This window comes from Passer domesticus, chromosome 3, assembly GCF_036417665.1.
Source record: "Passer domesticus isolate bPasDom1 chromosome 3, bPasDom1.hap1, whole genome shotgun sequence".
NCBI lineage: Eukaryota > Metazoa > Chordata > Aves > Passeriformes > Passeridae > Passer > Passer domesticus.
This window is the reverse complement of record NC_087476.1, coordinates 112,496,436-112,519,568: the sequence shown is the minus strand read 5'-3', so window position 1 is coordinate 112,519,568 and position 23,133 is coordinate 112,496,436. Positions and strand designations below refer to the sequence as shown.

Sequence of the window (23,133 nt, the reverse complement as noted above, 5' to 3'; positions counted from 1 at the left end):
TCATATCCCAAGTGGTCATGCATTAATAAGATTATAGCGTTTGGGATGCTGAAAGCGTTGTGTTGGCATCCTACAGCACAAAGTTATTATAACTGCTACCCGTGTGTAGGAACTGATAAACTTTTGTATTTGGTGGTATAAGCAGCACATTTACAACTGTTCAAGCTAATTTAAATAAAAGGGGAACACACTCATTTCAGCAAACAATACAGATTCACTAAGAAAGCTTTAGAATAATATACTGGAGATTAAATAACTAGAATATTTAGCATTAAGTAATGAAGGTGTCTTAATTTAAAAAAAAAATGTGGAGTTACTTTTCATTTCCATTTAATTTTATTTTTCATATTCACCTGAAACAGAAGTGCTAACATCCATACATGGATGTTTCAGAACTTGAAATATTTTCAACTCATTAATGCGCAAAACCCCTGGAACACCACTGTGGTCTACTTTAATTTGTGTATACTTAAAATTACATATATATATATATACATACACAACACACGTATATATTTATATCCACATCCATTTTATCCTGTTGCAATTTATAGTTGATTTTATTCTTGATTTTCAGTAAGGTTAATAATAATAACCAGCATTAGTTGTAGATTGGCTTCAATAGATTATGAAAACTCTAGCAGATGTCCAATATAATTTGGTGTCCTCCCTACTTTGTGGATCACTGAGTGAGTGACTGCTCTTGGCAAAGCCTTTTGCAGGTGTATTCTTTGACTGGAGAGCCAGGAACAGTAGTAAAATCATCAAACAGAAAAAGTAAGCATGCAGACAAAGGTTATGAAGTTGACATTTCTGAAGAAAAATCTTTTTAAAGTAGAGTGTGTGTAGATGTCCATATTGTGCATGCGCAGACCCCTACATACACATATACGCATTAAATGAAGGCAGCTTTCATTCCTTGTGTTATATATGGATGCTTTAAAATTTTAAATTAACACTAGAGATGCTATGAGGACAGATGGCATGAACAATCAGGTGTTCTAAATATTTTACTAATTCCACCACTGTCTCAAATTAACTGATTGATCCTGTGTGTTAAAGTCGTGACAAACTTAGAGTGTGGCTTAGGACCTCAGTCCTGGAATAATACCAGTGTAGGAATTGGAAGGAATAATTTCAGCTTCTATTCAAACATTATCCAGTACATAATCACATATAGAGTATTGTTTCTATCAAATTGTTGGAAATGTTCCCTATAAATCTCCAAGGCTGCAGCTTTGGGCCCAGGTGGAGTGAAGAAGATGCCATGTAGAAAACGCAAAACACCTGGGAAGAAAACAAAAAGTTCAAATTTGACTCAGTAGCAGCCAATATGTTTGAATTCTCACACAATTTCTAGGGGTAAAATCATATATATCAGGAGCATTTTTAGGGCATGGCATTGTTGCTCTTCTTGCACTGGTAAATAAAACAGGATCAGAGAGCAAACCTGAATACTTGATTATTGATGATCCAGATTGCTCTGGTATGACTCTGGGCTGTATAATCTGTCATTTCTGGGCAAAGTTTGTGTGGGGTTTTAGTGACAGCAGACAGGGTGATTTCGTGCTTTAAAAATGGCTCTGTGGGATGCAATACAGTCCTCATAATATTGCAGACACGCTGAAACTGAAAAAGCAGGAAAAAAAATTAATAATTCTTTCTTTGGGACTTCACAGGCACCACAAGGGGTCCAGAGGAAACAAGATCTGTTTTATTTATTAAATTCTGTGCAATAGGCATTTGTACTCGCCAAGAATCATGTTTTTAAAACAACTCAAACTTCACTCCAAAACTTACGAGAAAGAGCACTGAAATCCAAATGCCTAGTCCACACTTGTTTCAGTTTTATTTAAATAGGCTGTGAGTTGAAGAATGGCATCTATTCAGGAAATTCTACTTTACTCTAAAAATATCCACTTGAGCATTTCTGAGGGTAGGAGCAGATGTAGGAAAGTTTCCAGAAGAGTTGGTGCCTCAGTCTCTTGAGCAATTTAGGTAATTCCAGCTCAAGTGGAAATTAAGGTCCTGAATCTCCTCTCATGTCAGTAGTGATCTGTGCATCCTTGGCTTTAGACACAGAGATAATTGAGGGTGGTGTGTGTGTGTATGTAGAAAAGAAGACTATCCAGCCATGAAGATTTTAATAAGAAACAAATTGAAGGAAAAAAAAAATTGAGAGAGAGCACTAAACTCTTCTGTGGGGGTTGTTTTGGAGTTTGGTTCATTTGTGTGTTTGCTTGGCTGGTTTTTAGCACAGGAGCAGGAAAAGTTTGAATTGTCAGGTTTATAAAACTGTCAAAGAATGAATTTATAAAACATTTTTATACAAATATCTGTACTATGTAAAGCCCTGTATTCCTTAATAGCTCCACTGCATGTACTTATCTACTGCCACAAAAAAACTTGTCAGCAATTATTTTATCAGGATTTTCAGCTGTTTTTTCTTTTCAGCATTATCATTCCAACAGTGAAGTGGTAGTAAAGCTATTACTCTTTTCCTTCTTTCTTTAAATGAGTATCACATCCTGAGCTAAACTTTTAGTTTATTACCTTTTGATCTAATAATTAAGAGAAAGCTGAACAAGAGAAAAAATACGTTCTGCCAACACTTATGTGAGAATATTTAGCAATGTAAAGATGAGGCATCATCTTGGAATTAGTTGGTCCAAAGCAAAAAAAAAAAAAAAAAAAAAAAACAAAAAAAACCAAACAAACAAAAATATATATTTTTAACTGAATTGTCATTCAGGTCACCTTCTTACTGACTAGGCCTTCTAAATTAGCAATCCATTCCTGCCAGTTTTGTGCTTGGTTCTGCTTTGTTTGTCATTTGGGATTTTTTGGGGTTGGTTTTGTGTTTGATTTTGATTTGTTTTTTGTTTTACATTTGCCTTTGTGTTTTTCGTTTGTTTTGTTTCTGGCTTTAGTTTTGCTTGGTTGTTTTTGTTTTGATATTTTTTTGTTTGGTTTTGTTTGGGTTTTTGGTTGGTTTTTTTGTTTGTTTGTTTTTTGGGTTTTTTTGTAGTTTGGAAAGGGTTTTGTTGGGTTTTGTTTTTTCTTTTTCCTTTTTCTCTCCCCAAACATACTTTCATATTTAGAAACCCTGTGCCTTGGAAAGGGCATATTGACATATTAAAAGGAGCTAGTTGACATGAGGGGCTTTCTCATTGCCCAGAGCTTTTAAGTCATTTGATCTTCTGTTCAGCGTCTTTGGTCTGTTCTTGGAACATCTGTTCCCAAAATACTGGCACAGTATGGCTTTGTAGGATTAAGTATCTAATCACAATTGGTCTGCTCACCATGGTGTTACTCACAGGCCATCCTCAATTAAATTGTCTCCAATTAAGTTTCTTTTCTCCTTTTTCTGCAATTTTCAAAAAAACCCAACTCGAATAATTAAAGTTGGCAAAAAGTAGCAGTGCTGATTCTGACAGCTCTCTTTTTTACTTTATCCTAAGATAATTTGTTAGCAACAGAGCTCTAGTGTTGATAAATTTTGAGTTTGCTCTGTATATGAAAACCCTGAGTATTATTAACGAGGTGGATTTCTATGGAAAATTCAAAATATCTTTTATTTTCTGTTGTGTTAGTATGTAACTTTAGGGTTTTTCCTGTAATTCCCTACCTAAATTATGTTTACCTTGATAAAAATCTTGTGAGATTTTTATGCACAGAGTAGACAGCTAGATATAGGAAGGAATTGAAAGCTCCTCTTTATGACTTCTCCCAAAAGCTAATAAACAAACAAGGAAAACCACAAAAACCCAACCCCAAAACTAACAAATAAAAACCCCAAACCATCAAAAGTAAATCACTTTCCACTGAAAACTTTTACTTGAAATTACTTTTCAAATTGTTGCAAGTTAAGTATTTAATCTACTTCACTGAACAATTTTAGATTCAAAATATGGTGAAAACATGATTACCTGCATAGTCAGAAATCATCAAACCAGTAAATGCATTCTTATAACCTGTTACATCTAGGGACTTTCACAGCAGTCTCAGTAACCACTTTTTTTTCCCAAAAATCAGACTGTTTTCTCCAAATCTGTATTGGGGAAATTTAAAATACTTTGCACAAGAGAAGGTTGCCCAGAGAAGCTGTGGATGTCCCACCCCTGGAAATGTTCAAGGCCAGCTTGGATGGGGCTTGGAGCAACCTGGTCTAGTGGGAAGTGTCCCTGCCCATGGCAGGGAACATGGGTGGAGCTGGGTGATCTTTAAGGTTCCTCTAATCCAAGCCATTTTCTGATTGTTTTAATGAAAACATCGTTTATCAATTTTGCCTCTCACAGAGTTAGTGGAACATTTTGTCCTTCTGTGGATTGTGTAGGCTGGAAGTCTTGAAGAGCTTATCTGCCCTTAGCAGCATACAAAATATGCTCTGGGAACAATTTTGGCAAACACTGTTGTGATATTTACTTTAACATAGTATCAGTAGTATTAGTCATTGAAAATATTATTGCACGTTGACACCACAATAAACTTATAGGTAAGTGCCTCCATTACACTGAAGCAAATTGAAGCATAGAGAAGCTTTTCATAGGTGTTTTCTGCCCACAATGTTTGATTGTCCAGCCAAAAAGGACTTACTAATAAATTTCAGAAATGTTTCCTTTGCTTTCTAGGAACTGCAGTGCCTCCCTGTGAGCAGAAATGCAGTCTCTTTGCTACCTTTCTTGTTACCAGCCTGGAAGCTGGAAAAAGAAAGCTTCTGACTGGTTGCTCTGGGGTCTAACAGACTGTGACTGCTCTGTGCCAGAGCCTCTGGCCGGGAGGGTTTCCTGGAATGTCTGAAAGTGACAGTTCTTCACTTGTCTTGAGGGTTTTAAGATGTTACCCTCAATATGCCAATTCTAGTCTCAATCCGCTTGCTGAGGTTCTTGTAGTGTTCATATTAGCATTTTTGAGTTCATACCGTGGTTTTTGTAGTCATGGAACAATCTGTGCCCCATCCAAACTGTGCTGGGGACAGCCATGCATTTCAGGAGGATTTTTGCTCACTATACGACAAATGCAACCCATGGTTATGGCAATGCTAATGATTTTATATATGAAGCATTCTAAGGTGATTATCTAGGGGAATGACAGGCATGGGCTTTTGTTATGCTGTTAAGGTTACCTGAATATCTTTTACTGATTTGACCTAATTTGAGCAGTTCAGGCCTGCTCTTTCAAGCATTGCCTTACAGGTGATTTTACTGGTCTTGTTGAAGGTTCACACATGACTGGCTGGGTCATTAAAGAACAATTTTGTTTGTTTAAAAAGCATCAAGATTGTCACTTAAAAACAAAACAAATCAAAACAAACCCTAACAAAAACCCCAAACCTGACTTCCCTTGTCTTCCAGTAATAATAATGAAAAATAATATGTAGTTTTTCTACTACATATATACTGAATATACATTTACCATTGTACCTTTAAGGAGTTTCAGCAGACAGAGCATTAACAACTGGTTTTCTCCTTTATGTTTCCAGAGGCAACAATTTTAAGCTATGATGGAAGTATGTTTATGAAAATCCAGCTTCCTGTTGTGATGCACACAGAGGCAGAAGATGTTTCTTTAAGGTTCAGGTCCCAACGAGCTTATGGCATTTTAATGGCAACGACTTCCAGGGAATCTGCAGATACCCTTCGGTTAGAGCTGGATGCAGGACGAGTTAAGCTAACGGTCAACCTAGGTAACAACCTCTTCCTCCAAGAAATTAACATTTTCTTTACATTTTTCTTTTTGCTTGCAAACATTTATGAAACAGCCTGTTTTAACATTAAAAGTAAACTGAGATGAAAGATAAGCACACATCAATTCGGCATTTGCATATGTACACAAATTCACGACCATTATTACAAGTTATTTTTGTTTTCTTTTGCATTTTTGTATTCTTTATTTAGTCTTAACATTACCCACCACAATATTTTTGTACTGTTGTGTATTCTAAAAAAAGAAGACAAGATCATCAGTGGTAATTTTTAGGTTAAATTGGTTTTTTTGATTGTGGAAGATTGGTCTCCCTCCACAGTATCTTCAGAATAATAATTCCACAATTTCAATGTGCAAGCAGAAACAAAATATATGCAGGTCAGCTCAGTTTTACCTCCACCAATTAATCTATGACATGCAAATATATCAAACACTTTCTGGTTTTAACACTGAAAATGTTGCAGTTAGATATTCCCACTGATTGATTTCCTGGTCTCCTTTTTTTAGGTGTCAAATCTATATTATATCCATCTCCTCTTTTTTAAACAATTCTGTAGTGGTATTTTTGTAGTATCGAACGATAACACAACCCTTCAATGCCCAAAGACTGCGGCCCTCAGCAAACAGCCTTGTGAACACAGGAGGCACAAGCCCTTTTACAGAAAGAAAACAAAGAAAAATTGGTTTTCTTGTTTAAAATATGATGAACGAAATGTCAGGTTATTATTATCTCTAGTTTAAAAAAAACAGTAAGTAAAGAAATAAATGCACTTTTGTTACACTTAAGTGGCAGAGTGGCGTAAGATGCTTCTGCCACACTTAAGTGACATAAGTCCAAGTCAGGACCTGAAACAGAACAGGAGGAAAATGCCCATCCCATGCAGCTATTCCCATTCAGGGGGATGCTATTTTTAAAGGGAATGAAGTGGTTTTTTGCTTTAGTCACAGATTTAGATAGCACCAGTGGGGAGTGAGGGGTAAGAAAATAACCACCTTGACCCTCCACTTCATCCAAGTGTGGCTCACAAAAATGCTGCCCTGGTGTTTAGTGGTGAGGAGGAGGAGGAGCAAAGGGTGTCACGAGTGACCCTTCCCTGCCTGTCCCCTCCTGCAGGGAGGCCATGGCGGGAAGCTCCGAGGCTTTCTGTAAAGGGGGTGTGCGGGTGCTGCTCCTCGGCTGTTTGCAACCACTTTTCTGATGCGGTTGACGACACATGGCAAACTCAGCTATATGGAAACAAAATCTAGGTTTGATGGTATACATGTTCCTCAAAGGTGTAAACCAGGAGTAGCCATACAAACCAAGTAGCGTAGTCTAGGGTTTGGGGTTTGTTTTTTTTTTTTTTTGTTTGTTTTTGGGGGTTTTTTTGGTGTTTTTGTTTTGTTTGGTGTTTTTTTGGGGTTTTTTTAAATATTATTTTGTTGAGGTTTTTTAAAGTAATAAATGAATGTAGGTAGCCAGTAGAGGATCATGCACAAATCAGGTTAATCACTTTATATGCAAAACACCACCCTCTGCCTACTTCTATAGTTCATGAAAGTCAACAAAAAGTAAATAAATTCATGCCCTAACAATATTGTTTCTTTCTCCAACACCCCCCTTTTTTTTATTTCTCTCTTTTTTTTTTTCTTAAGTCAGGCAAGAAAATAATCTTAAAATAGAAAGGATTATCTTCGTTCTCTAATGAGTGTTTGTTAGTACATGATTTTTTTCTCTATATTAATATTACTTCACAGTAGTCGCTGTTCATTTCTTAAGTCTAGACATTAAGGACATGTAAACCCACAACCCCTTATTTCTGGGCCTGGGTGATGAGCTCTGTGTGTCAATCTTTAGCTTCTGAAGATGAGCCTTTGAGGTTATACTATCCACAAGTTGTCCAAGGTGTCTGATTGTGGCCTGGCCTGCTCTATGACCCATTGTGACGGAGCACTTTCTAATTGCACTGAGAGAAATTACCTGTTCTTTCACAGATGGGGAGAAAGTTGCAGCCTGCCTCAGTTAAGCATCTTTGACTTTTAATCCTGACTTTTCACTTAGATTTGTCACCATGTAGCTTTGTTTGAAATTGGCCATTTTTACCCTATTTGTCGTTTCTATTGGTAAAGACTTCTCGCAGTATATCTGGGTTATAACAGTATGTAAAGACTGATGATATGGAGTGGCCATATTTGCATGTGTCTGTCCCCGGAAGGGTGGACTGTGATTTTATTGGATGTCTGCAGCTATTACCTTGAAGGATAAATTTTCATTTTTCATCTATTCTTCCCCATCTAGACTGTATCAGGATTAACTGTAATTCCAGTAAGTGCCTATTCAAACTTTTTAAAATGTTATTCCACCATTGTAAAATATGCAAACTAGAATGACAAAGATTGTGGACAGCTTGCAAGCATTTGATAATTTAATAATGAAATGTGATGATTAATTATCATGGTGTAAAAAGTCATCATATATTTTAGGACTTATTTTTTGTCCTTCACATAGGACATAACATTAACTAGAATATTAAAAAGGAAGCATTCTACAGGTTATAAACAAGCCTAGAAGAAATGGTGCCTGTAGTACTGTGTTATTCTAGATAGGCTATTTTATATTTACAGTGGCCATAGAATTTTTGAACCAGCATTTCTGATAAGCTATTACACTTTATTCCCCCACATCCTCCTTCTAATTTTCCTGACATTTTGCCTTCACCTTGTCGTTGGATTGTTGGAACACAGTAGTTTTTATATACTAAAATTTCTATTTCACAATTCCTCTAGACAATTGCCTGTATTTACCAGCTGGTTATAGCACAATTGGTTTTGCTAAGTCTTCAATATATGGAAATGTAATAAATTGCCATAAGAGCATTATTAAATCTCAGAATGACTATATTTCTATGATGATTTTTTACACTTTAATTATGTTAAAAATCCTTGAATTGAACAATTTTTCTCTGTGATATGCATGTTTATGAAACAGAGGGAAACATTTGCCAGATGAATGGACTAAATTTTAACTTCTCTGATATTATTTGGATTAAGAGGCTATAATCTGAAAGGAGAAAAAGGACTGTGATTTTATTTTGAGTCTATGGAATTCCTGAATGGTGTCAACAAAATTACTGATAGTAAGTATGGTAGATTTGAGTTTTGGGTTGTTGTTCTGTTTCCCTTCCTAACAGGTTTTGCAGGCCAGAGGACTGGCTATACAAAAATAGAAAAAAAAAAAAAAGCTAAACAAAAAACTGCACAGGTTTAATTTGTAGTTGGTAAGAGTTAAAACATGTTAACATAACATTTCTTAATAGTTTTATAACCCATAAAGAAAAACAAGAGTCGGAACTTATTCTTAATGTGTCATTTGCTAATAGATTTTTTAATTAATAATTTTTACAAGAAAAAATACAGCATTTGTATTAAAAAGCAGAAAAATTTCCAGACAAGTCTAATTTAACCTGTTCTTAAATTCAGAGAGGCTTCAATACAATAACTGAAATGCTTGTAATCATCAAGGCACAAAGATATTGTCCTCATATTAAAAAGAAAATAATAAGAAAGTAAAAAATTCTCACTTGCTAAAAATATATAAAATCATGAAAAATCTCAGAAGCATTTTCTTGGTCTGCCACAGGACACTATTGTTTTCTACTAATGAAATCTCAATTAGAAAAAACAAGTGTAAAATAAGCAGCTTTTTGGGCTGATCTGTAATGAGGCTGCCTGCCTTTGGTAAATTTCTTCTTTTCCTAGGAAAACAATATTGCTTTTTTCTTAATTTCCGTAATAAAATCAGAAAATCCATCTGAAAACAGAGTTACTAACATAAGGAAACTACCCACAAATGAAGCCACAATATTACAGGTGTTTTCATTTTTAGTCTCTTTTGGATTAATGATGTGCCAAAGATAAATTTAAATGGTTTCTAGGTTTCATTTTTTAACAAGGTTTGGATCAAAAGAGAATCTGCAAACACAAATAAGTCTCCAGTTAGAGGATTGCAAAGAGGAGCAATGTGTCTACTGGATTGGATTAGCACTTATAAATTCATGGGCTCATACAGAAGCAACATAACCTCTCTACAAGATATCCTTGGTATAAAATGCTTATAAGTTATTTTTCTTTACAGTTTGTTTATAGTGTTTTTGTTGTTATAAATGAACTTGGGTGATTATTTCCATCTCCCTGTGGTGCTTGTGTGTACTCAGCAGGGTTTTGTGAGCTTTCAGTATGGTAAGTACTACAATGATTTCTTGTCCGCACTGGAGATTTTCAGCAACCAGATGTTTCACGAGCAATTTCTATATCCTAATTTTTAGGTTATGAAAAGTTATTGGTCTAAGTAGTCCTTAAAAATGCTTATTAGAAAATATAATGGGGTTTAGTGGGACACAATTTGTTTCAAAGCAGCAGCATCCAGAACTGAAGTATTAAGTTGCTAAACACTGCAATAGTTGAGTGCCTCTCTTCTTTCTGCTTAGAGCTGGATATGTATAAATCCTGATTTTAGGTTGATAGTAAATCTTGTTTTCATGTTTGAAAAATCTTTTTTTCCATTCCCTATTTCTGTTACTTGGAAATTAGTCCTGTTAATGTAACCTCAGTGTTGGGACTGAGAGTTATGTGTTATAACTAGCCTAGTAAAAGAGTTAAGGTCAGGATGACGGAATCTGGTTTGAATTTGGAGAGACAATAAAAAAAAAATCCAAAAATGTCAGATGAACATCAGCAGGCTTGAGAGAAGAAAAAGGAAAATGGGAATGTAAACACCTGCTCCTGCTGTGAACTATAAACCCAGGGGATAAAATAGTGCACTTCCTCCTCCTCTCACTTTGTCCTGAAGCCTGTCTTCTGCTCACTGCAGATCAAATGAATAAGTGTTTGCTGACAGACCTAAGATTATGGCAACAACTTTTTCTACACATGGTCATCCCTTCACCTTTAGCTGATGTCCAGTCTTGCAGAAGAGGTGGCATTTTGGGGTCCTCCTTATTTGGAGGACAGAACTTTTTTAAAAAAAATTAAATGTTAATCAGATATCAGATCACTACTGAACTTGTGTTTCATTAACAATTTGTGGCACGCTAAATATTTTGTGCTAGGTTAGAAGATTGGTATGCCCATAAAACCATGCATCACTAGAAATTCTGCCTCATGTCAGTCAGAAAATACCATTGCTCAAAGGTTGGGTTTGTACATCCTTAAACAACTTAATTGTGTTCTTCAGAGCTACAAGCTTGCAAAATTAAATTGTCTGTCAGGCAGTGAATTAAACAGTCCTTTTAAATTGCAGGTACATGTAGGTCAGTGCTGGGCCTGACACCAGGAGAAAGGAAGAAATTTATTTGAACATAAATAGCTGCTGTGGTTCCCATATTAGTGCTCACAGGGGTGACGACCCCGTTTAAAAATAAGACTGCAGTGAACTTTGTTGTTTTAAATAATATGAACATAACAGCATTTTTTGGCATTAATCGTTCTGTGAAAAATAAGTTAAATAGCTGTAGATGTCTTCTACATTATGCACAGAATTGGTAAACTAATCTCTAAAAATTTCCAAAGAATAAATGATATAAAAAATATATATAAAAGCCCCAAAATATTTCTGCCTTTCGATGAAGAAAGCAATTGCTACCCTTTCATTGCAAACTATCAAGCATAAATTATAAATAGCCATGAATCCTATTGAACTGAATGGGATTTTTCCCTAGCATTTCTTAGAGACAGAACTTCATCACAATAAAATTTCCATTGCAGTTTAGTAACAGTTTCTGAATGACTTGTGAACAAAAACATATATTTTTATAGGAGTTAGCCAAGTAGGACTGATGGGGAGTTTTTTTATTAACTGATACATTATACCACTAAAAATGTTAATTGGTAAGTAGCTGGCTCTCTTTCCCAGTCTGATACTTTATTTCAATACAAAAAAATACAGGACACATTTTTGAATGGTGCTGTGAAAGATTGCTCAGCTTGTGGCACACAGTGCAGGGGAGATTTAGGTCAGTTTTCTAGTACGCATCTTTGCTTCTGTAGGCAATAACTCACAGAGCAATGGCACTGAATTCAGTTATACTCAAATGCAGGACTGTCAGGAGAAATGATTATGAATTGCAGGATGTCAGGGAGCAGAGAGTCCCGTGGCAGTAAATGTGTACACAATTCCCCAGGGTATGTGTGAAAAAGGTTTGCAAGCTTGGTGTCCACCCTAATAAATTAGGAAGGTTTTCCTGGGTTTGGAAGGTTTTCTGTTTGTTCTTCCAGCAAAGTTCCCCTTCAGTGGTTGTATTTACATGCACCCCTCGTTCTTTTGTCTGTCTAGTTATTCACCCATTCTCCATATAATTTATTGTTCCTCTCATTTTATTTTCTCATGCCATTTCAATTCTCTGTTCTTCTCTATAGTCCTTAATCCTTTTTCCTTGCTTTGTATGCTCATCCTTTTAAAATTTTCCTATTCCGCAGACATGTACATTACAGATGATTAAGTTATTCTATTTGGAAGCATCTGTTACTGAAGCATTTCTTACTTGTCAAAGTATCCTACAAATCCAGGGTATGACAAGGAGCTTTGTCAGATTATTGGTAAATAAGAGGAGAATTGTATCCATTAAAGAACCAGCAATGGTGTTCAGTTACATTGTATTCTTGATGTGCGCATGAATTTTAAGCAGCAGAAAATCTTACATAAAGACTATACATCCTTTTGAAAACTACTGATTGTAAAACTGCATTTTATTGCAAAATCAAAATCTTCAGCCCTGCTCTTATGGATAGTCCTAAATCTTCTGTGATAAGCAAATCATTAATACATTTCCATGTATTAGCTTCCTACTATGGGAAAAGAATTATTAGAATATATTACTTGCTCTCTTTTTAGCTGTTGTTTGTGGCAGAAAATCATTAAAACGATTCAATTTTGTAGCTCCACCCAAAATGTAAGATTTTGTACTTGGCCTGTTTTCTTACAGAGTGCTTACGAATTGTATGAGTTTTGATCTTTCCCTCATTAAGCATGGCTGACAGCCTGGCAAAAACATGTAAGTGTTTTACCGTGGAGGACATGCAGCAAATCAGCAGGGTCCTTTCTCTGCAAGTTCAGTCAGGAGCTTCCCTCTGTTTGCAGTGCAAAGTTTGAAATAATTATAAGTAATTCCTTTAAAACTTTGCCTATACTTTGCAGATTTAGAACAGGAAGTCATTGGATTCCTTCTCATTCAGCAATAACAGTTTAAAGGCCCCTTTTCATATAATTTCTTGAAAAACAATTTGCTGCCATGCAACAAATCTGAAAACATACCTGGTCCTATTCAGTCAAATTCTGATTACAATCTCCTAGTTGCTAATAGACAGTAAGGCAAAAATAGGAAAACTGCTGCTTTACTGAGACTCTCACTGCAGTCCTCAGTACTTAGTCCAGAAGTTGCACTAAGACCATCCTTGTTCCAGGCACTATGTTTGGACCAAAGGTTGAAAGCATCTCAGCTTGGGAAGTTCAGGTTTCGAAGCCAGAGAGCCTGTCTGTATAAATACAATCAGGAGGGATGAAGTCATTAAGGGATAGCACATAATTTATTCTGTACAGCCACAGAAACCAAATATGAGAGATGTCTCTAAATTTTCTCTTTCTCTGATAAATATAGAGTGGAAGAAAGTGGTGCTGCACAGGTTATACCCTGTGAGCTCAACACATTAATTGGCTCACTGGTGCAGTGACTGCAATGCCATTCACCTCTTCCTGCAGTCTGTTTGCCCACCTGCTCTGGAGAAAAGTAGTGACTGTTTCTTGAATGGTAGGAGAATAAAGTGAACCAGCAGGGCCACTTCTGGTCATTTTTCAAAAGTTTGCATACCATTCTTTGGTTTTTGTGTTGCAGAATTTTGTCTGTCTCTAAAAAAACCCCTCTCATTTGCTTTAAAAATTGTGTTCTTCTGTCTTCCTGTCTGCTGGTCCTGCTCTTACATGGTCCATTGCTTTGCTGCCAGCACAAAAGTTTTAAGTGTCTATGTGATGAATTTGACTAAAGTGATCCACTAACAAAATCGCTAATTTTTACTTGCTGGAACTTTCTGACACCTGTTGTAGAATAAAACAGGAAGAGGGGGAGGCAGGATGTTGCAGGGACAGTAGAAAAGCAACCTCTAGTAGAAAGGGTACATTGCTTTTTTCTGCAACACAGATTTATGCTATCCCAAAATGAATTCATCTGGCCTACATCTAAGCAACAACATCCTGGAAAAGTACATGTTATGTGCAGAAAGGCAGAAACATACTTCTTAAGATGTAGAATGCTTTATTTATAGCAATTAAGAAAGCAATATTTCAGACAACTGAAGGGAAATGCTGGGAAAGGTTTCTGGGTAAGCATGTGCACCTTCAGTTATGTACATCACAATTATTCTCTTCTGAATTAGGTTTATCAAAAGAGCTGAATGTTGAACCTAGGAAATTTTAGGGAGTTTCATCATGAGGAAAAGCCATTGAGCCTCACGAAGAAGATATGTATTAGGAGATGCCAGCTAAGGGGATGTTGTGCTTTTGTGCCATTCACATAAGATAGATAATAAAGGTTTGAAATCCATTTTATTTTGTGATGTTTTGGGAAATTTCACATGGATATAGTTTGTCTTGAGGGAGTGCTCTGGGAAGGAAACAATGAAGGCACACTGGGCTTCCAAAAATGAGTTATCTCACTTAGTGAATGGCTGAGAAAATCAGTCTTGTGATATACTGATTTCTCATCTCAAGCGTGTGTTTTAGTTAGCACAGGAATTTTGCAGGGAAATGCTCAAGTTATCTAAAAAGCTTCCATTTCTACCCCCTCCTTATCCAGTTGTAGTTATTAAGAAATCTTGAACTAATAAAAAGAATAAGAAAACTTGAATCAGCTAGCTTATTATGAAGAAATCTTAAAAAGAATCTTGCGCATATAATTTTTCAATTGTAATTGAATATATAATATATAATTAATATATAATAATAATATAATTTTTCAGTGGTAAGGCTCCTGCCTGAATCTGCTTAGCTGGGGCATGGGAGACAATCACATGAACAGCAAAAAAGCTCAAACTTTCATTAAGGTGAAAATAAAGGCTTTATATATACTGGCTGAGCATTTAAGGATCTATGATATTTACTTTCTCCCTGACAAAGCTTTCAGGGTTGGCTGCTGGGGACTGAGGACTTTGCTCTATCAGTGCTTTCAGCCTACGTGAAGAACAGCAATGAAGTTTATTTCTCTGCCTACATTCTACTTGTTCCTTATAAAATTTCATCTATGTTTGTTCTTCCTTAGCTAACAGGAGCAAATTGCCATTAGTCTCCTGGCAGGTTGTCAGTAAAACATTATTTCAGGTTCTCTAACTAGAAAACAGATGCTTTCCTTTTTTTGTATGTGTATGCTGCTTTCCTGTCTTTTCACCCTTTTCATCCACCTTACTTTTGTCTCTTTAAGTCACACATTCTACTCATGGTACTTTAAAGATAAAGCTGGTTTAACAGGGTCCTCACTAATCAAACATACAATAGCAATATAACTGTGGCTTTCTCAAGGCACAGGGGTGTGCTCTGCAGTGGCAATAGTAAAGGCTTAAACACAAGGCTATTTATGTAAATTTGAAAATTAGTTGCCTTAATTGGTGGTGAAAAATCTTTAGTTTAACAGTCAGGTAAAGATTTTTTTAGCACTCCCGTTTGAATGTTTTCAGAAACTCCTTTAAAATTGCTGAGAAGTGATAGACTTTCCATTTGTGATATTTCAGTATACTTTAATTTTTGCCATGCCAGATGTAGATAGCTGTCAGTTTGGTGGGTATGTGGGGCTGTCTGAGTCCGGGCCACAGTGTGGTTATGTATCAATGGGCTCTGAGCTCTGGAATACTGCCAAAGTTTCACAAGCAAAGCCCAAGGGAACAGCCTGAAGTGGGCTGAAGTTGTTCCTTCTGATCCTTCAGAGTGAGCTCTGAAAGGGGAGCAGGAGATCCTCCAAACCACTAAACATGACAAGAGGACTCTTGAAGGGTAGGAAAGCAGAGATTGCTGCAAGCATGTAGCCTCTCATGTTACCAACAGGGACAAAGCAGCCTCCAGGATGTGCTGGATCTGTAAGAATAGGCTGTCTTGAATTAATAAATCCTGATTTATATGCAAGGGAGCTATGCATGTCTAGCTCATACTGGCCCTAGCAAATCTTTCATAAAAGGACTTTTCAGAAGAAGTAGACTAGGTCTTTTAAATATTTTAATGGGAAGAAGCACTTGAAAGTAAGTTTTTTCATGTATAGCAGGTTCTAAATTTCCCTTATTTTACTTTTATGTTTTCTTCCTTTAGCTTTTGAGAAGCAAGATGGCTTAATCACATTTCAGGACTGGTGATTTAAATTATCCTCACAATTTTTTTCCATGACAGAAAGTGGGTGTTACAGTCAAATCTTGCAGGGATAATAAGGAATCCTGTTCTAATCAGTAATAGCAAATGAACTGAATAATATTTTCTTCTGGAGAAGAATATATAAAAGCTAATGTAATGTCATTCATATTAGTGAACGGGGCTGCCATGGTATTCATTCCACAGTAAAGCTCTGCTCCCACCTGTTCTCACAGGAATCTCTGCTATCACATTCATGAGTGATTGAAGATGAACACTGAGATGATATTATTTGCAGATGCAATGGGATTATTTAAGAAAAGCAAATGAAATGCTGAACTTGAGGTTTTTCTGAGGGGCTCCAAAATGCTGAATGACTGGTTAAGTGGTAGGTGGAATTAAACAGCAATACACAAAAGTAATTTATCCTGGAAAAAAGTCACCTTAATTATGCCAGCGCAGCAATAGAGTGTGGTAGCACTGAGCTGAGGAAATTGTGCAGCCATGGTAAATAGCTCTTGTAAAAGAGTTCAGTGCTCAGAAGTGACCAGAAATCCCAGTGGATGGGAGTAGCTGTGGGGAGAGGAGGTAAGACCAGAAGAGAAAGCAGCATTGTGCTATTGTGCTGTCATGGTTTATCCCCTTCCTGAATGCCCCAAGTGTGTTCAGTTCCTCTTCCTCATGATTAACTTAAATGGGGAAAACACAGGTCACTGCAGCAGGGAGGATTACAAGTGTGGATTAGCTTTTCTACATCGGGCAGCTAGGCATGCTAGGAAAAAAAAGATACCTGAGAGAATATGAATGTATTTTTATAAATATATGATTATACAGCCATAAGAAGCAGCAGGAGGTTAATAAATTGATTTTTTTAAATGAAATGGAAATGCATCAAGGACTTTCAGAGATAAGGCTGTTTCTGCAGCTCCAGAAGTCCCAAACATGGCCATTACTGGAAGCTGTGACTGTATTAGAGTAGTAATTACTACAGAGCAGTTCTGCTTTTCTGTGCTGCTCTTGAAAGCACAGTGCTGAACTAGCTGGTCTTATGTGCCATTTCCCAGCTTAATTTGCAACTTCTTTCCCTAATTATTTCATCACTAGTTTATACCCTGTATTGAGAGCAACAGGAAATTGCTCGTGAAAGTAATCACATACTCACAGAAACATTAGGCTGAAAAAAAAAATAAATCTATCATCAACTGGGTTGTATACAGTCATTCTAAACTTTATAATCAGATTGCATGAAAATTAGAGTGTTAAGACACAGATGGCAGCAGATGACACAAGCTTATATTTCAACAATTTATCATAAACCTTCTTGATTAACTGACAAATCAAGTCAAATTATGGTAAGCTATTAATGAAGACTTTTATATTCACTAGGCATAATGGTTTTTTGGTGGTTTTTTTTGTTTTTTGGGTTTGTTTTTTTTTTGTTTTGTTTGTTTGTTTTTGTTGTTGGTGGTGGGGTTTTTTTACTTTGTAATAAGAGCTTTCTGGCCAGAAATTTTGGTCTGTAGCTCCTTGAAAAAGAAATTAATTGTTGGCATTCAGTATTAAGTAAAAATAACAGTAACTCAGCATTGGTGAGTTGATGATGTTCCTAAATTTATACACAGATTAAAAATACTATCAGACTTCATGTCAAAACACCCTTTCCTTTTTCTGCCTTTGCTTCTTAGGACTCTCTGTTTCTAAGATATAATGCTCATGAGAGAAATATTTATTAATATGTGCAGAAAACATTTAGAAGTTCTCATAAATTGAGATTCTATGGAGAAACACTTCAGTCTTTCTATTGTAGCACTACAGCCTAAAGACATTTTCAGGGAATGGAAAATTAGTTGGTTATTTTTTTCCAAAAAAAAAATCTGTGTTGAAAGATACTAAAATCATTAATAGTTTAGTTCAGAAAGCATTTAAATCCATTAAGTAAGTGAATAGGTCTTTTTACAAAAACAAAGCCATAGTAATTCAGTGGTGCTGTGTTATCTCAATAACTTTTCAAGGAAAACGAGCCAAATTGCCATCTCTCTGCAGGTAGATACAGCTTTTCTGATCAGTACAACATGTGCTCACAGCTGTCATTCTGTCCTAATATACACTTGTAAGTAATTTATGGAATAAGTGTTTGTGATATTTTTTTTAATAGGATGGACATTGCATTTTGGTAGGAAATAAGAGAAAGGGGAAACAGAGAGTCAAAGAGAGTGAAATTGGAATGGGGTGTCTGGTTCTGCCTGGCACAGCCAGTGAGCATTGCAGCAGGTCTGGCATATGTTGAGGGGAATTGCCAAGTTTCTGTCTGTCCCTCACATATTAATAGATACTACTTCTAAATGATCAACTAATTTCAGTGAGAGTCAGACCTGATCCTATATCTCAGCTTTGTGTGATGAGGAGAGCCAAGCTGCTTAGGGAATGTTTGGCTCCCTCTTCTTCAATCAAAGAAAGAAAGCAAAAAATGACAAGGGTGGCAAACTAAAATTTTGCCTAAATCAAAATTATTTGGATACATTTCTATATTTGTTCTGCTGGAAGTCTGGAATAAATCCCTGGTAAGGAATTATCTTACTCTTTCAGCACTAAGATCAGTGAAATCTGATTATAGACAGTAGAACAGCACATGGGCATAGAGCTTTTGTCCCTTTCATATGTAGCACAGAAATTGAGTTGTCCACCTTTTTGAATAAATACAAGTTCACAGAATCTGGTTTCTAAGTCATCTGTGGCATTTTGATGGCCCCTCCTTTACTGCATCTGCAAAAACCTTTGTGTAAGTATGCAGTAGTTTTACTAATGGCTCCCTGGCTGTTTCAGAAAGGTGCCTCATTTATCCTTGCTTCACTCCTCTGCAGCAAGGCATCATTTCATAAGTTCAGTCTTGATGAAGGAGCCTAGCAAACCCTCAGCTACAACATTATTCTTCATTAATGTTATAAGAACAGTAATTCATTTTTCAGTGTGCTTTTTTTGAAGAGGCGATAACATTAAAAACATCTACCCAGTGCATGTCACTGATGAGCAGTTACTTGTATTAAAAGCACTTACTCTGTATCTAGCACATTTTGCATTTATGTCTATTAAAATGCATGAAACATCTATCATAACATTTTAAGCACTCAGTAGCTTATTACTGGAACCACATAACTGCTTCCTTATTATCTCTTCTTGACAATAACTTTAATGAATTATATTCAGGTAGCTGTTGAAATTTCCATCAAAGCACATTACTTTTTTGGCTGATGTGTCAAGAGGTTAACTTATGCTCCCTTCCAGCTGATTTCTAGGCCTCAATCCATCAGACAAGTCACTTCAAAGGAGATATTGCTCTGTTGAGCTGAGACATCAAGATAAAGTTGGCTTTCTGAGATGCAGTCCCCTTTGGGAAGTGTGTAAGGAATTCTTCAGCAGTTATTTGTCTAGGCAGTCTTGAAGCAACAAGACACAAGATGAAGACCAAGACATGGAATAAGAAAAATCAATTAAAGGAAAAAGGGAGCTGTGGTTCATGTAGCTTATGCTAATTCTTTGGTATTATTTCTCATTCATTTTATATTCTGTGAGATTTTCCTCCAGAGTGTGAAGTGCATGTGTGTAGAAATAAAATTTCTTTAGTTAAAAGTTCCTCTCTGTCTCAGCACATTAAGGCATTTCTCACTAGTAGTAAAAGCTGTCTGGAAAAGAAAGCTCAAATAGGTAAGTCAACAATTCCATCTTTCATTTACATGCCATGAACTGTTTATACATAGACTTGTGGAAATGGAATCAGAAGTGAAAAGTACCAATCATGCTTGCTGTCATCTAAGGAGTTACAGTTTTACAAAAATTTAAGCACAATTGTTGAATATTGGAGAAAATGGCCTGCTGAATTTTTGTTGTGGTTACTGGTATACTTTGAACTGTCTCTGCAGTTTTTGCTGTGTAATATTTCAGCAGCTTGAAAACAAGTCTGCTGTCTCCTGGGAGGAAAGGACCACACTGTTTGCTCTGGAGGGAAGAAGCATTCTCACATCTCCAGCTAGCAGGAGACAGCTGCCACCATCACTGGCATGATACAAGACATTTAGGAACCCAGCTGATGAGCTAATTGGCTGTGAATAAGAGCAGCACTACCCCCGAAAGTCAGCAACATGAAATCTTGATTCCCTAAAAATGCATAAATCAAGATATAGAGCACACCTTAAGAAAGTGCAAGTAGGCACTTCTGTCAAGAAGCTTACTTGTTTTGTGAAATAAAAAATTGTCACTTGCTGATGCTGAGCACAACCCTAAAGAGATGATAAATGGCACAAGATTCTCTCAATGTTAGAAACAATTCCATGTACTAAAGCTATGCTTTTCTACTCAGGCATGCAAGAATATACCCATCAAAGTCAGTGGAGGCTGATCATAGAGCAGGGATCAACTTTTGTATTCATCCATTTGTAATTTCTGAAAACAATCTGAATGTTCTATTTTAGTCCTCCTTCCTTGACTCCTGTCTGCCTAGAAGTATCCAAGAATAAGCAGTGTCAAGAGATTGTGCCTTTTGATCCATGATTATTATAAAAATATTTTTAAAGAGTTAAATAATTGATAATAATAAACCTCTAAATATTATTCTCATTATTGTTAATTAGGCAAAATACTATAATTCAGCATTTAAATTACAAGAAAAAAGATCAAAACAAATAAAGGATATGAGTGTGAGATTTAGTTGTAACTATTTTATAACTGTTTTTGGGATGAAGACACCTGTAAATTAAGAGGAGCCTATTCTTAAAATAAAGTCACAGTCCAAATTCTCTTCCTTTCTATGCCAGCTAGTTTCCAATCTGCTTATTCTTAAGAACATTGTGCAAGATATAAGGGTAAAAGAAAATACTTAAATGCTTTTTTTTTCTGTTATGTTAATTTAACTAAACATAAAGATATTTTTTTTCTATAGAAAGGTAAATTATGTATAAGCATACTTAAATTGTACTTACTTATATTTTAAAATGTAATAAGTTTTGACAGCCATGGTTTTGATATAAATGGGCACAGTCAATATCAATGTCAGAAAGGCTAATGTGGCAAAGCTGTTTCTTTTTTTTCCTCTTGTCACTTATGATCTATTCAATGTACAACAAATATTCTAATTCTCTCAGTGAAAAAAAAAATCAAATATGTGTCTAGTTTTTCTACAAAGACTGCTGTAAGGTTATTTTTACTTCACTGGGTGTAAGTGGAAAGAAGTAGCACAGGTTCTGCAGGCTCCTAAGGGTACACTTGGAGATCTGCTGCATCTGTTGCCTGGAGCACCTTTGTCTCTCAGTCTTTTTTGGGTTTTTGTTTATCAGCTGAATGACATGGATTAAGGTCCAGATTATAAAAGTTATTCAGATAGCCATTTTATTGTGAAATCCTTCTTCCAAGTCAGAACTCCTCCAGATCTCTTTGGCTCAGAGGAGGCAGCAAAATTGCCCTGGAAGCTGAGGGCACCTTATTTGAGCAGTAGCTTGTAGAGATAAATGGAGATTATCAGGTGTAGCACAGTCGATTCCTTTGAAAACTTAGAGGAATGTTCTTGCTGCTCCTAGAAATCCATGACAAGAAATGTATGTTTCTGTCTCCATGTTTTTTTAATATTTGGGTCTTTTGGTTTGGTAGTCAAGACCAGAATAATGAATCTGCTGAGGTAAAAATCAAACCCTTCTTGGGAAAGGAGAAACTTAACTTCAATTTATCTTAGGATTGCTGTTTTCCCTTACTTGAAGCCACATCTCACAAATCAGTAATATTGGTAAAACTCTGAATTTATACAGAAATAATGAATATTAGAAATTCTGGCTGCCATTAAAGTAACATCTGAACAATGAATATTTACTTTTTAAAAAGTTGAATTTCAATATTGTTTAAAATTGTGGATAAATGTTAGTTTTAGTGCTAATTTATGTAGGCGTTCCCAAGTTCCTACATCAGTTCTCATAATTTTCAATCCTATTCTTTTTATAGAGGGGGGGGAAAAGTACTAATAACTCTAGAAGTAACTAATAACTGCAGATGAATTAGTCATTCTTTTCTCTAGCAGTTTTACAAAGCTTTTGTTAAATAAGACCTAAAAAGAATTTTCCATTGAAACAAGCTTTCATATTTCGAGAGCTCAGTGTAACACAAAAATCCTGCATGGGAGAATTTTAGTCTTTTAAAGGGATTAAAATTTCCCATTTTCTTTTTCATGCAATATGCAAGTTTATGGTGGATGATATTTTAAAAATAATAATAAATTCAGTTATCAAATGGGATAGAAGGCTTGTGAAATAACTGCTTTCCTAATGTACAAGCAGTAGCTTAGGTAGAATGAAGTCAAAGGTATTGATTTGCCAGTGTTTGTGTTAAGTTTGACTTAAAACAAAATGCTCAAACATTCAGCTTAAAATGTGTGGAATTTTTCAATATAGCAGCCATGTCAAGTTAATGTCAAAACAAATTAAGATTTACTAAAACCACACAAATAATTTGTGGAAGTGAATCTGCTGAATGCCAACTCACACTGATAAGTCTTGAGTGCACTTTAAAAAATTTAGCCTGATCCAAGGCAGGATATGACCTTACAAAGTGATTGTAAAGCTGCACAGTCTTTGCAAGTGCACATTTCTTTACCTGCAGTAAATCAAAATAAATGAACTTGCACACCAGTTTTCTTTAAATTAGCATAGGATTGCCAGGTATTGAAAGTTCACGCTCACCTCACTTCCAGCAAAGTCAATTGTCAGGTTCACCATGCTTTCTGAAAATGTGTCTCAGAGCATTCAGCAGTGAGCTGACAAAGCAACAACCATATTTTTTCATGCTCATTGACTTTGCTTTAGTTCAGAGCCTTGGGGTAGATTCATACAACGTTTAGTACCTTTAGCACATTTTCTGATAGTCACAATCCTCAGAGAGCAGTATGAAAGAGAAATTGCACTCTTATTAAAAATAGAGGGATCTAGCTGACTTTTGGGTTTAGCTGCTTTTAAAAGATACTTTTATTATTTCCAAGGAAAAGGAAAATTACATGTCCTTAGGGCTGTTTGTGTTTCACTTGCTTAGATAGATGAGTT

The 23,133-nt window shown here is 35.9% G+C and overlaps 1 protein-coding gene and 1 long non-coding RNA gene across 31 annotated transcripts in view; both read left to right on the top strand.

Annotated features, from left to right (window-relative positions):
• The window catches only part of NRXN1 (neurexin 1), a 668,819-nt gene that overhangs the window by 278,748 nt on the left and 366,938 nt on the right, over positions 1 to 23,133 (top strand). For 21 of the 30 annotated variants that reach the window (XM_064415193.1, XM_064415188.1, XM_064415199.1 and 18 more), the window contains 2 exons: positions 5,483 to 5,686; positions 7,985 to 8,011. In XM_064415193.1, coding sequence (XP_064271263.1) covers positions 5,483 to 5,686; positions 7,985 to 8,011 — 231 coding nt within the window. The remainder of the gene's footprint in view (positions 1 to 5,482; positions 5,687 to 7,984; positions 8,012 to 23,133) is intronic. The other 9 variants (XM_064415211.1, XM_064415210.1, XM_064415207.1 and 6 more) reach the window with 1 other exon arrangement.
• LOC135297526 (uncharacterized) lies at positions 8,024 to 21,675 on the top strand. Its single transcript, XR_010359492.1, has 3 exons — positions 8,024 to 8,822; positions 9,621 to 9,786; positions 19,343 to 21,675. It is a non-coding gene; the product is annotated as an uncharacterized LOC135297526 (long non-coding RNA).